Source organism: Prionailurus viverrinus, chromosome A2 (genome assembly GCF_022837055.1).
Source record: "Prionailurus viverrinus isolate Anna chromosome A2, UM_Priviv_1.0, whole genome shotgun sequence".
Classification (NCBI taxonomy): Eukaryota; Metazoa; Chordata; class Mammalia; order Carnivora; family Felidae; genus Prionailurus; species Prionailurus viverrinus.
The window spans coordinates 155,971,845-155,983,874 of NC_062562.1; the positions used below are offsets into that span (position 1 = coordinate 155,971,845).

The 12,030-nt window shown below is 43.4% G+C and overlaps 1 protein-coding gene across 1 annotated transcript; it reads right to left on the bottom strand.

Moving 5' to 3' along the window:
* Positions 1-245: 245 nt before the first annotated feature.
* Positions 246-11,139, bottom strand: MRPS33 (mitochondrial ribosomal protein S33). Its single transcript, XM_047851055.1, has 3 exons — positions 11,019-11,139; positions 5,092-5,333; positions 246-1,020 (listed from the first exon to the last, which is right to left on the bottom strand). Exons 2-3 carry the CDS (start codon positions 5,304-5,306, stop codon positions 915-917), a joined length of 321 nt encoding a protein of 106 aa, XP_047707011.1. The 5' UTR covers positions 5,307-5,333; positions 11,019-11,139; the 3' UTR covers positions 246-914.
* Positions 11,140-12,030: the final 891 nt, after the last annotated feature.

The following is a 12,030-nucleotide window of genomic DNA, read 5'->3' on the forward strand; positions in this document are numbered from 1 at the left end:
TATTTTGAGAGACAGATGGGGGGAGGGGCAGAGAGAATCTCAAGCAGGCTCTGTACTGTCAGCATGGAGCCCGATGTGGGGCTCAAACTCATGAACCATAACCCGAGCCGAAATCAGGAGTTAGATGCTTGATCAACTGAGCCACCCAGGAGTGCCTAGAGAGGCCTTCTTGAAACTACCTGAAGTTTGGGCCTCTTGCTATTTCTGGATTGAGCCATCCATTGATCCACACTGTCGCAGAAGTCTGGATTTTTCTTTGTAGCGTTTAATACAATTTCATTTGTGTAATGATACAATATTTAGTCTTCCCCACAAGCCTGAAAGTTCCACAAGGTAGGGACAGTTTTCTATTGCTAACCATAGTATTACCAGGGCCCCAGTACATTGTATACAGCAGGTACTCAGTACTCTCTCAGCAGGTACAGCCGTGTCCCACAAATCTATCTTATTAGATAGTCTCCAAGGAATAGGTGGAGAGGTACCTAAAGTTGATGAGCTTGGTGGTGGAGACGGTGGCTGAGCGGTCAGAGGGGTGGAGGAGTTCAGGGCTGGTGCAGTGGGGGAAGCAAGAAGGGATACTGAGGACACTAAAGGATGCTCATCGAATGAGTTTGTCCCCGTGCTCTCAACATCCCATTTCCACCCCAAATGAGTCCTTCTTTAATCATTTCTTTAGAGAAAGAGGTAAATATCTGAGTAAAAAACCAAGGCCAAAACAGCTTTGCAGAATTATAACATGTCCCAGAAACCAGTCACAATTCAACTGGATTGGACTTCAACACAGAAATGATTGTGTTCCTCCAAATAATCTTCAGTTTAGGAAGCTCCCACTCCTCCAAGATGTGGAAAGATGAATACACCTTCTTCTGCTGCCAGTTGCTAAGAAAGAAGTTTTTTCTCCTGATGGACCAACACTATTTCTTTTTTGCTGCTCTTTTCCCTTCTCCTTTCCTTGGTTTCCCTTTGCCACGAAGCTTCTTTAGACGCATCTGCTCTTCCTTGAAGTCCTGATGCTCATCTCTGAGTGGAGAAAGAAAAAGAGCCAGTATTTGTACCCGAGTGGAAAAGCACACCAATGTAGCACTCTTCCCTTAGGCTGTTGTGGTTATCGGTCCTTGACTTCTACAGGGCATGTGCTCAGCCTGGTGAACAGAAAGGACAGGGAGTCCCCAGTGTATACATGAGTTGTGTTCCAGAAGTTCACTTCTGAGTCACAGTGTCCCCATGAGCGACAGTTAAATTCCCAGGCCAGCCCATATAAACCTATGCAACTATGATACAGTGCTAATAATTACCCCAAATTTCCCTGTAACACTAAGACTGAACAGAGGGAAGCAGAAAGTGGGTATGAGCTTCAATAGCTACACAGAGACCCTGAGAGCTGCAGGAACCAGTACGTCCTACAAGGAGAAGAGGTCTGGAGGAAGCTGCCTTCATGGCCGTGGATGATTCACACGAAAAGGCTGCTGGGGAAAGGCTCAGGCAGAAGGAAGCCAAGTCAACAGACAGATTTAGAGACCAAGAAGCCAGGGCTGTTTGGACATGTGGATGGGGTGTAAGACGGCCTATACTCTAGAAAAATGTCTGCATTCTAAGATCAAATACCTTTTAATATGTAAGTTCTAGAACCCATTTCTTTTCTTTTCTTTATAAAGTTTATTTATTGAGAGAGAGAGCATGCGTGAGCTTGTGCGCCTAAGTTGGAAAGGGGTTGAGAGAGAGGAGAGAGAGAATCCCAAGCAGCTGGATCCCATGAACTGTGGGATCATGACATGAGCCAAAATCAAGAGTTGGACAATCAACTGACTGAGTCACCCAGGTGCCCCTGGAATCCATTTCAACCTGGGTTTAAATCACGGCTCCATCTAACATTTAGTAGCTGTATGCCTTTGGATAAGTGACTTTTCCCTCTCTGTACCACATCTGTAAAGAGTGGATAATAATGGCATATGAATTAAATATGGGGGGGAGAGGTTGCTGGGCCCAATTTTTCACTCCTTAGGGTGGTTTTAAAATAGACTGGTTTTCTAGGGTACACAGTTTCATTCCATGAACAGGATGGACACAACTGAGCTATTTGGAATTCACTATGATTGCCCTCAAATAATCTATTCTCAATAGAGCAGCCAGAGTAATTCTTCAAAACTCTAAAACTCAAAAGTCTTCTTCACTTTTCTTAAAACTCCATTCCTCTGTTCATAGGCCTATGAACGGTTCCCCATTTCACCCAGAGTAAAAGCCAAGACCTTGTCATGGCCCTCAGAACCCTTCATGATCTGCCTGTGGCCCTACCGCTCTCTCCATAGCCCATGCTACCCCTGGAACATACCAGGTACACGTCAACCTCAGGGCCTTTGCTCTGCCTGGAAAGTTCTTTCCTAGGTCCCACTTGACTTACTCACTACCTTTAAGTCTCTGCTTAGACCTCATCTTCTCAAAGAGGCTGACCTTGACTGTCCTAATACCGTGACCCATCCTTTCCCCACCCACCACGTGCCCTGTCAGCATTCTTGATCCTGCTCAGGCGGCTTTACTATTTTTTCCCCCACGGCACACTCAGCTGTGTAGCATATCCGCTACATCTGTTCTCCTCTTCTTCCCTCCCTGCTCCACTCCCGCCAGCCCTCAGCCAGAAGGAAGGCTCCAAAGGCAGGGGTCTTTGTCTCTGTGATGATACAGCCCAAGCACCTGTGTCACTGAATGAGTCAGTGTTTATGAGAACCTGTGCGGCCCTCCCTCGTTTGTAGGCCTTTGAGCAATATTTTCTTTATTGAAGATCGTCTAGTTTCATCCTGCCCGATGCCACAGGAGGTCTTCCATTAGAGGCACCATTTACCATAACCAGTGACCAAATACATGAAAAGAATTGTGCTTTTCCACGGATAACTAACCACTAAGTATTTTTTCCCTATACCCAAAGATAGTCAAGGTTTTATTTTTCAAACAAATGTACAGTGGCACCAAACAGGTAAATTAAAATAGCTGAATATGACTTTGTTATGGGTTGTAATTTTCTACTCAGGAGATCTGCCTTCCAGTGATATTTTATTTTGGGTCACAATACAATTTTTATTTTCTGAGCCCAGACTAATAGCAAGGGAGAAAAGTCCCAGAGCAATTCCAGAAATTCAGAATGTGTCATGGATTATAATCTCTCTTAATATATTAACTAAGAAAATCTATTCTGTTTTGTTCACTGCTATTCCTCTAGTGCCCATCTTAGTGTCTATACATGGAAGATACTTAAAAATATTTCTGTTGTATAGATGAGTGTACCAATTTTTAGTTACCTGGAATGAATTATTAATTTTATTGTATTAAATAGTCCCAAATTAACTTTTGTACTGCTGCCCTAAGACATGTGCAATTAAAACATATTAAATTTTCTTAAAGAGTAGATTTATTTATTAAAAAAAAATTTTTTTTTTCAACGTTTTTTTATTTTATTTTTGGGACAGAGAGAGACAGAGCATGAATGAGGGAGGGGCAGAGAGAGAGGGAGACACAGAATCGGAAACAGGCTCCAGGCTCTGAGCCATCAGCCCAGAGCCCGACGCGGGGCTCAAACTCACGGACCGTGAGATCGTGACCTGGCTGAAATCGGACGCTTAACCGACTGCGCCACCCAGGCGCCCCGATTTATTTATTTTTAAAAGATTTTACTTTTAGGTAATCTCTACACCCAACATGGGGCTCAAACTTATGACCCCCAAGATCAAGAATCACATGCTCTGACTGAGCCAGCCAGGCACTCCAAAAAGTAGATTTATTTTACATTAAAAAAAAAGGTGGGGGGGGGGGCCTGGGTGACTTAGTTAAGCATCTGACTCTTGATTTCAGCTTAGGTCATGATCTCACGATTCATGAGATCAAGCTCCGAGTAGGGCTCTGTGCTAACAGCACAGAGCCTGCTTGGGATTCATATTCTCTCTCTCTCTCTCTCTCTCTCTCTCTCTCTCTCTCTCCCCCCCCTCCCTCTCTCTCTCCCTCCCTCTCTCTCTTCCCCCCCCCTCTGCCCCTCCCCTGCTCCCTGTCTCTCAAAATAAATAAATAAGCATGAAAAAAAGGTAGATTTTAACTTTACACAATTACACACTGTTTGAATTCTTTTATAATGAGCATGTATTAACTTGGTAATTAAGGCTCTCTTTTAAAGAAAATGATCACATAGGCATTTGATCTCTTTTCTTTCTAGAGCAATACATAGTCCCAAGTACCTATACATACACAAATATGAAACACATGGTATTAAGAGCCTGTGCAATCCGCACATTACTCTTAAAGGTGAACTACAACTTTTTTTAAGATCAAATTAATATATAAAAAAGTGTACAAACTAAAAATGCCAAAAATAAATAAACATTAGAAAAGGGGGCACCTGGGTGGCTCTGTCACTTAAGCCTCTGACATCAGCTTAGGTCATGATCTTGCAGTTTGTGGGTTCGAGCCCTACATCGGGCTCTGTGGTCCAAAGAAGCCCGCTTTGGATCCTGTCTCCCTCTCCCTGCCCTTCCCTCACTCATGCGTGCTCTCTCCCTCTCTCAAAAATAAACACTAAAAAAATTTTTTTAAATGCCAGAAGAAGGTAGAAGGAAATAAGAACTGCAAAAAAACTGTCACTAGGAAAGAAAGAAGGCTCCCATAAACTCGCTAGGAAGGGGATCGGCTGCAGGCAGGGCCTCTCTTCATCTGACCAATTAGAACCTGCAGCTCTGGCGTCCTGCGGGGACGGGGGGGGGGGGGGGGGGGTTCTTCTGCAGAATTTGCATCAGTTTTCCTCCGCATCCCTTTAAAGTGCTCTTAAATTAATAATTAAACATTTCTGTAGCTCAATATCCAGTCAGTTTATCCAGGTTTAGACATAATTAAAATATGTCTTCCACTAAGTGCATGTTTCCTTTTTTTTTTTTTTCTGGTGTGACCATTGTTGAGTATTTTAAAATCCTTTCCCCCCAAAACTGTGCCTTTTGAACAACCTGAGCACTTTTATAAGAGCCAAAAAACTATTAGGATAAAAAAACTAACTTTTTCCTTTTCTGATCTCCTAGAATAATCTCTTACAAGTTACTCTTTGTGCTTTTTTGCCATTACCTATAGAGGCCAAGAAAACGTAGCGTCCCCATGAGTGCGAAGTAAGTGTTGTGATTTGGATACCAGTCGTAAGTCTCCTTCCTCTTGGCTAACGGTTGCTCACTGAAGAGCTTCACCACTTTCATGGATTTGGAATCAGTGGGCCTGGCAACTTCACCGAAGAGCCGGGCACTGAGACGACTCATGCGCAAGGCATATTCTGAAAGTGAAGACATTTCCTGAGCAGCAAGGAGCAAGGGTCCCTACAGAAAATGAGAAGAAACATCAACAGGTTAGTGTATGAAATTCTAAGATTAACCAGTGAGCACTTTAGAAAATGAAACCAGCAGGCCACAGGTGCATGTCATGTGGCCGACAGGACATGCCTTGGAGTTGGGAAATGTCCACAGTCCGAATGGTTGTTTCCTTTGCATGCTTTATTTACATTTCTAATTTTTACATTTGGGATTTCCATTCTATTACCTTGCTCTAGTGAACTTTTTACAGTGAACTGTTTTGTTATTTACTGACAGCTTACCTGTTTGTAGGCTAGATGAGGACAGGCAAATGAGTTATCCTACCACAGCATTGTTATTATACCTTCAGAAAACACCCACCTCAGCAATCTGCAGAATAAAAATGCTGACTGCTTGCCATCTAAAGGTTTAATCATGGCAGAGAAATAATTATCCTGTTGTCTTTATTATCAGCCCTTTGAACACTGTTCTCCTCAAGGGCTCCAGATGGCTCTGAGAACTGCTAATGAGTTATGAGGTCATTTAGCCTCTAGGTTGCTGGATTGAATTCTGCCTAGAGACTGAGAGCCATTCGGGGAAAAAAACAAAACAGAGACAGTAGTCTTATAGAAATAAACCCAACGGCTCTTAAGATTCATTTTATTCCTGAAAGGAAGGACTTACGGGTTATAAGGTTATCTGTCTTATCTTCCGTCTTATATACTCTGCCTCAGTGCACACCAGCTAACTTCTTATTAACTGAAAACAGTACATCGAATGTTGAAAGAGGTAGAAAGATGCTATCCGTAATATGAAGAAATTTCAGCTAATATATGTCAAAAATTAATAGGCGATACCTAAGAATCAAGAACATTGCTGGTAGAATAGCCATCCCATCCCATCCTAGGCCAGATGCAGAGCTTCCTGGTGGCTGATGGTGCTAGTTACTGTGAAATTTGGAGAGAGAGGAGAATCTTTGCTAAGAAACTGTCCTGGGGGACAGTCTGGTGGGGGTGAAAAGGAGTTGATATCCAAACAGAAAAAAGGCATAAACCTATCTTGAAAAACCAATTGGGAAAAAATATAGAAAACAGAAATATTTCCTAGAGGGCCTGGCTGGCTCAGTCAATGAAGCATGTGGAGTTTACTCAAAATATAAAGTAAAATCTTAAAAAAAAAAAAAAAAAAACACCCTCTAAACAAGAATAGTGCCCAGTAAATTTCAAAATAACTTGCAAGAAAAGAAAAAAAACCCAAAACCAGTTTAAATTAAGGAATTTTTCTTGTCCATTTCAAGACCCATTGAAAGAGCAGAGGCTGACCTCAGAACAATTGCAGAATGTGGATCTCAAACCAGTTACCAATCGTTTAACACCAACCAAGCAAACCTGGGCCAATAGTGCCATCTGAAGGCCAGCAATGGGAGAACCATTGGATCTAGGGTCTCTTCTCTGCCCCTCCAACCTGGGGATCCCATGCAAACCTTGCTTTTTCCATTTCCTGTCACTTCTCTCTCAACTCTTAGAGTTGTGTGAATGGGAGTGGGTTGGGTTGGGTTGGCTTGTTAGGGGTAAAGTTATATTTTCATCAGTGAGAAAAAAAGGCATTAACAGTTCAATGTATAAATATGAAATCGTAATAAATCAGTGCTGTAAACCTCTAACGGCCTTGCAGACTCCATAGTGGTCTTCAGAGGCTACAAAGTTTCTTTGCATGCTTTACCTTTCCTCTTTAAAGTTATCTTTTTCTGAACATCAGATTTAAAAAAAAAACTAAAACAAACGGTTTCTTAATCACCTTTGCTTTGTTTTGCTTAACTGCTATTATGGCATTAGAATAAATTTCTTCTGCAAGTGCACAGTATTTCCACAACCAATTATTTGATGGCCAGGGAACTATTGTTTTGTTACAATGTTTTCAGACAGATAATGTTCCGAATTCCATTGCTTTTTTTCTTTTTTTAATGTTTATTTTGGAGACAGGGTGAGCGGGGGAGGGGCAGAGTGGGAAACAGAGAATCCCAAGCAAGCTCCACACTGTCAGCAAACAGCCCTATGTGGAGCTCAATCTCACCAACCACCCGATCATGACCTGAGCCTAAATCAAGAGTCTGGTATGTAACCGACAGCTGTCCAGGCGCCCCCCCCCCCCCCCCCCATCGCTTTATTTTTAAATGAAGATGCAGCATGGAGTCCTGAGGCCTAGGTTTGCATCCTGGCTCTACCATTTATTAGCTGGGTCATTTTAACAGTTACTTATTTTCTAAATCTGAGTTTCCTTTTTGGAAAACAAAGCTTGCGGGGCTACTGTGAGAAATAACTAAGACTGTGACAGTAAATAGTTACTTAAAAAAAGAAAAAAAAAATCTAAATGTGTTTTTAAGTTTGGTGCTCGTATGATCTAATCAGACACAATTATTTATTCTTTGTCCTTATTTAATGCTTATCTTTGAAACACTGTGCGTGAACAGGGGAGGGGCAGAGAGAGAGAGAAGGGGGGAGAGGGAGAGGGGAGGGAGGGAGAGGGAGAGGGAGAAGGAGAGGGAGAGGGAGGGAGGGAGAGAGAGAGAGAGAGAGAGAGAGAGAGAGAGAGAGAGAGAGAGAATATCCTAAGCAGGCTTCTCGCTGTCAGTGCAGCGCCCCATGTGGGGCTGGAATTCACCAACCGTGAGATCATGACCTGAGCTGAAGTTGGATGCTTAACCAACTGAGCCACCCAGGTGCCCCTATTTATTTTTTAAGATTTTATTTTTAGGTAATCTTTACACCTGATGTGGGACTCATGCTCATGACGCCAAGACCAAGAGTCACATGGTCTGACTGAGCCAGCCAGGTGCTCCTATTCCTTGTCCTCATTTAACCATGCAAAAAGGAGATACCTTAAAAAAAGAGCTACACACTTCATGCAGTTAAACTGCTATCTCCCTGGAATGACATCCTCACTTACAAAAACTGACAGCCAGAGACATGCAGGGGAGGGGACCAGCAGCTCAGTAACTTGAAAGGCAGCAAGGAGGAAGGGACCCCTAAGGAGAGTGATCACTGAAGCCATCATAGGATGCTAAGTTATCTCCAGGCCCACTTTGTAATGTAGGAAATTACTGGGAGACATAAATGGCAAAGAAGTCTCATTAGAATCCATTGGGACACGGCTATACCACAAAATCCAAGTCCTAAAACTTTTATGATGGAGAAAGGGAATAAGCCTCTTCCAACCTGAATCCCTTACTAGAAATAAAGATCCATTTGCTGAAAAGAAGAAAACGGAAAATGATTATAACAATTATCAATTACTGCTCTGTAGTCTCCTTCCACAGAGCAGACATATGTCTCTGATGAAGAATGGCATAGGAGCTTGGTACGCTCTGTTTTGTTTTAACTTTATTTATTTATGGGCGCCTGGTGGCTCAGTCCTTAAGCATCAGACTTCGGCTCAGGTCATGATCTCATGGTTCATGGGTTAGAGTTCCACAATGGGTGAGCTCGAGACCCACTCTGGGTAAAAACAAAACAAAACAACACAAGCCTTGCTTTGGGTGAGCCCCGCTTCTCTCTCCTCAACCCCCCTCTTTGCCCCTCATGGGATTCTATCTGCCCCTCACTCACTTGTGCCCTCTCTCTCTCAAAAAAGTTTATTTATTTACTTTGACCGTGAAAGCGAGCGAGCCGGGGGGCGGGTGAGAAGCAGAGAGAGGGAGAGAGAATCCCAAGTAGGCTCCATATTGTCAGCACAGAACCCAATGTGGGGTTCGAACTCCTGAACCATGAGATCATGACCTGAGCCAAAATAGTCAGAGGCTTAACTGACTGAGCCACCCAGGTGACCTGGTATGCTGTTCTTTTTTTTAACATAGGCTAAAACAGCTACACAGTTCTGTTGTCCATAAATACTGGTTCTAGGACTGGTAAATTGTCACTTTTTACTGGCTTTAAATTTTTTCTTTTTTTTTTTTTTTTAACTGGAAAGCCTTACTTAGGATTTTTTTAGGATCCTAGTATGCCTCCTTACAGAATCTTTCAATTTTATGTTACAAATAAAAATATTATTTTAAAGACAATAAAGGAAAAGGCAAATAACTTACAGGTCAAGATTTTTATTTGCATGAAGCCATTCCAGCAAGTATAAAATAGTCACTTAAAAACTTAAAAACATCATTTTTCCTTAAATGAAATCTAAAGTAAACAGTACCATGAAGAAAAATTAACTGGAGTGGAAAATGCTAAGGAAAAAAAAATATATACATATATATGTTCAAATGTACTGGAGCAAGACATGTTAAGCCCACACAAGAAAATTCCTATATTTTTACTCTAGCATAAAGGGGCAAGTCTCACTGATCTTTTTGATAGGTTTGATGCATTTAAGAGTTCAGGTTTTGGGGGCACCCTGGGTGGCTCAGTAGGTTAAGCGTCCCACTTCAGCTCAGGTTGCAATCTCAGGGCTAGTGGGTTCGAGCCCCACATCAGGCTCTGTGCTACTAACAGAGCCTGGAGCCTGCTTCAGATTCAGTCTCCTCTCTCTGCCCCTCCCCTGACTGCGTACGGTCTCTCTCAAATATAAATAAACACTAAAAAAATTTTATAAAAAAATAAATTAAGGTCAGTAACTGGCTTGGGATTAGGTTTGCTTTTTTTTTTTTTTTTTCTTTGAAAAGGGCAGATGAAGTACAGGAGTTCTTAACCTGGGTATCCCTTAGCGGGATGAATCCCGTCGAACTTTAAAAGTGTATGTTGAATGTGTGTGCGTAAATTCTGCTGGGGAGAGTTTTCATCATTTTCTCAAAACCACTGGTTACTGGAGAGCACCAGCTTTGCAGTAGAAAAGCCATTTGGAATCTTGCCTCTGAGCTTTGATGGCCGTTTCGTGTCTGCAGTAGTAGGTATCCTTTGCCTCCGTTTTCTCATCTACCACTTAAGTTACTACCTCATGTGTTTCGAGGCTGACACGCATACTCGTGGCACAGTGGTGGCCCTAATAATCATCAGGTCTCAGGGAACCCACATACGTTCTTCACACGTGTTTCACAAAACTAAATACGATGCTTTATTATTTTTAAAACCTGGTACAGACTGTCACTGGGTCGTAGGGACACGAACGCTCTGAACGTCAGTCCGCTTTATTCAGTTCAACAAAAACGCCACCAACCCCCTGCAAATGACTGGATCACGCCTGCTTGTGATGGAAGCAGGTGTCAAGTCAGCGGACGCTTGTATCCTTAGAGTATTCCCCAATTTTTTTTTGTTTTTTTGTTTTTTTTTTTAATAATTTCCATACCCAAGGTGGGGCTGGAACTCAAGACGCCCAAGGTCAAGAGTCGCATGCTCTTCGGAATGAGCCAGCCAGGCGTCCCGCAAATATTTTTCTTTCAACTGGCAACAAAATTAATCTGCATCCCCACACAAAGTGACGGTACAGAATACCGCCGGATGAGCTGACAAACCGAGCCTTGCACGCTACCTAATCAGAAAGACAGTAACTGTGTCAGAGAGGCAACTACGCTAGAGTCCTTCGTTTGGTAAATTCCCCCATTTACGCAGGAAAAGGCCAACTTGTCTGTTGGACGGTGTGAAACCACCGAGCTGGTTAATAATGAAATCGAATCGTCTTATTCTTGGCAACTCTACAAGGCTGGAGACCCTCGCAGAACCTCTCCCACGATCGCCGGAATCGCACACTTACGGAACCCCCCCTAAAGCTCCCAGACATCCTTACCTACGCGCGACCTTCCTCTCCCGCGGGCCCCTCTCCCGGAAGGCCCGCCCTTCTCCCGGAAGGCCCGCCCCCGGCCGGGCTCTAAGCTCGGACGCCACTCTACAACGGAGAGCAGTGGAGAAACAGAAGCTTGCGGCTAGAGGGGAGCCCTAGTGAAACCCGGAACTACTAGCGCTCTCTCTTGGAGGCTTCAGAGGTCCTACTTGGCACCTGCGCAGTGAGGGCAGTGCCTCGGGTGTGTGGACTGGAGGTGGTGGTTTAGGGAGGAAGATGGGCTTTGCTGAAAAGTCTTGCAGGGTTCGCTAACCGTATTTTGTTGGACAAGAGCTACAAACCCTCCAAACCTCTAAAGTAATGGTCGTGCGCGTGCCGCGTGGTGGAGGATAAAATGCACTTTCTTTTTTCCGTTCCTCTTTTTTTTCATCCAGCCTAGGCCTTGATGTGCTCCAAGGGCATTGCTTGACTAGGGGCTGAAGGGTTTTCTGGCCCATCGGCGATGCCATTTCCCTCTCCTTGCACTTACCTACTCATTTTCTAATAGCGGATTAGTAACACCTCTAAGAGGGCCGTTCTTGATACCTTTTGCTGGATCAGGGCGCCATTTGGAGCTGCCTGTTTATCTCCCCCAGTGGCCCTTCAGGCAGGAGGGATGGGATATTTGTCTGACTTTTTAGTAGTTACCTAGATAGGCTTGGGAGATAGTGGAAATACTGTATTTCCCTCCATGCTAAATCTGCTCTCAAGCACGGCACACCTCAGGCATTGTATGAAGTCTTTATTGACTGATAGTAAGGCTCAAGACATTATTTTCTAAGCATTATTCAAAGCCATTCACAAACACTCCAAAATGTATCCCGGAAATAAGGTGCATCAGCAGTATGCCATATACCGGGAAGGTATTCTGTGGACACTCTCTTCCCATCTATAGAATCATGTTATTTTTTGACGTTGTTTTAAAAAGGGAAAAAGCCCCCAGTGGAATCCTTCCTCTCCACCCATACCCACCACAGCA

Bases quoted from the DNA above. Each gene is read 5' to 3' on its own strand.
- MRPS33 (XM_047851055.1), bottom strand. From the start codon at position 5,306: ATGTCTTCACTTTCAGAATATGCCTTGCGCATGAGTCGTCTCAGTGCC. The intron at 1,021-5,091 runs GTAATGGCAAAA...TTCTCCACTCAG, and splicing joins CGTTTTCTTGGCCTCTATAG to AGATGAGCATCAGGACTTCA.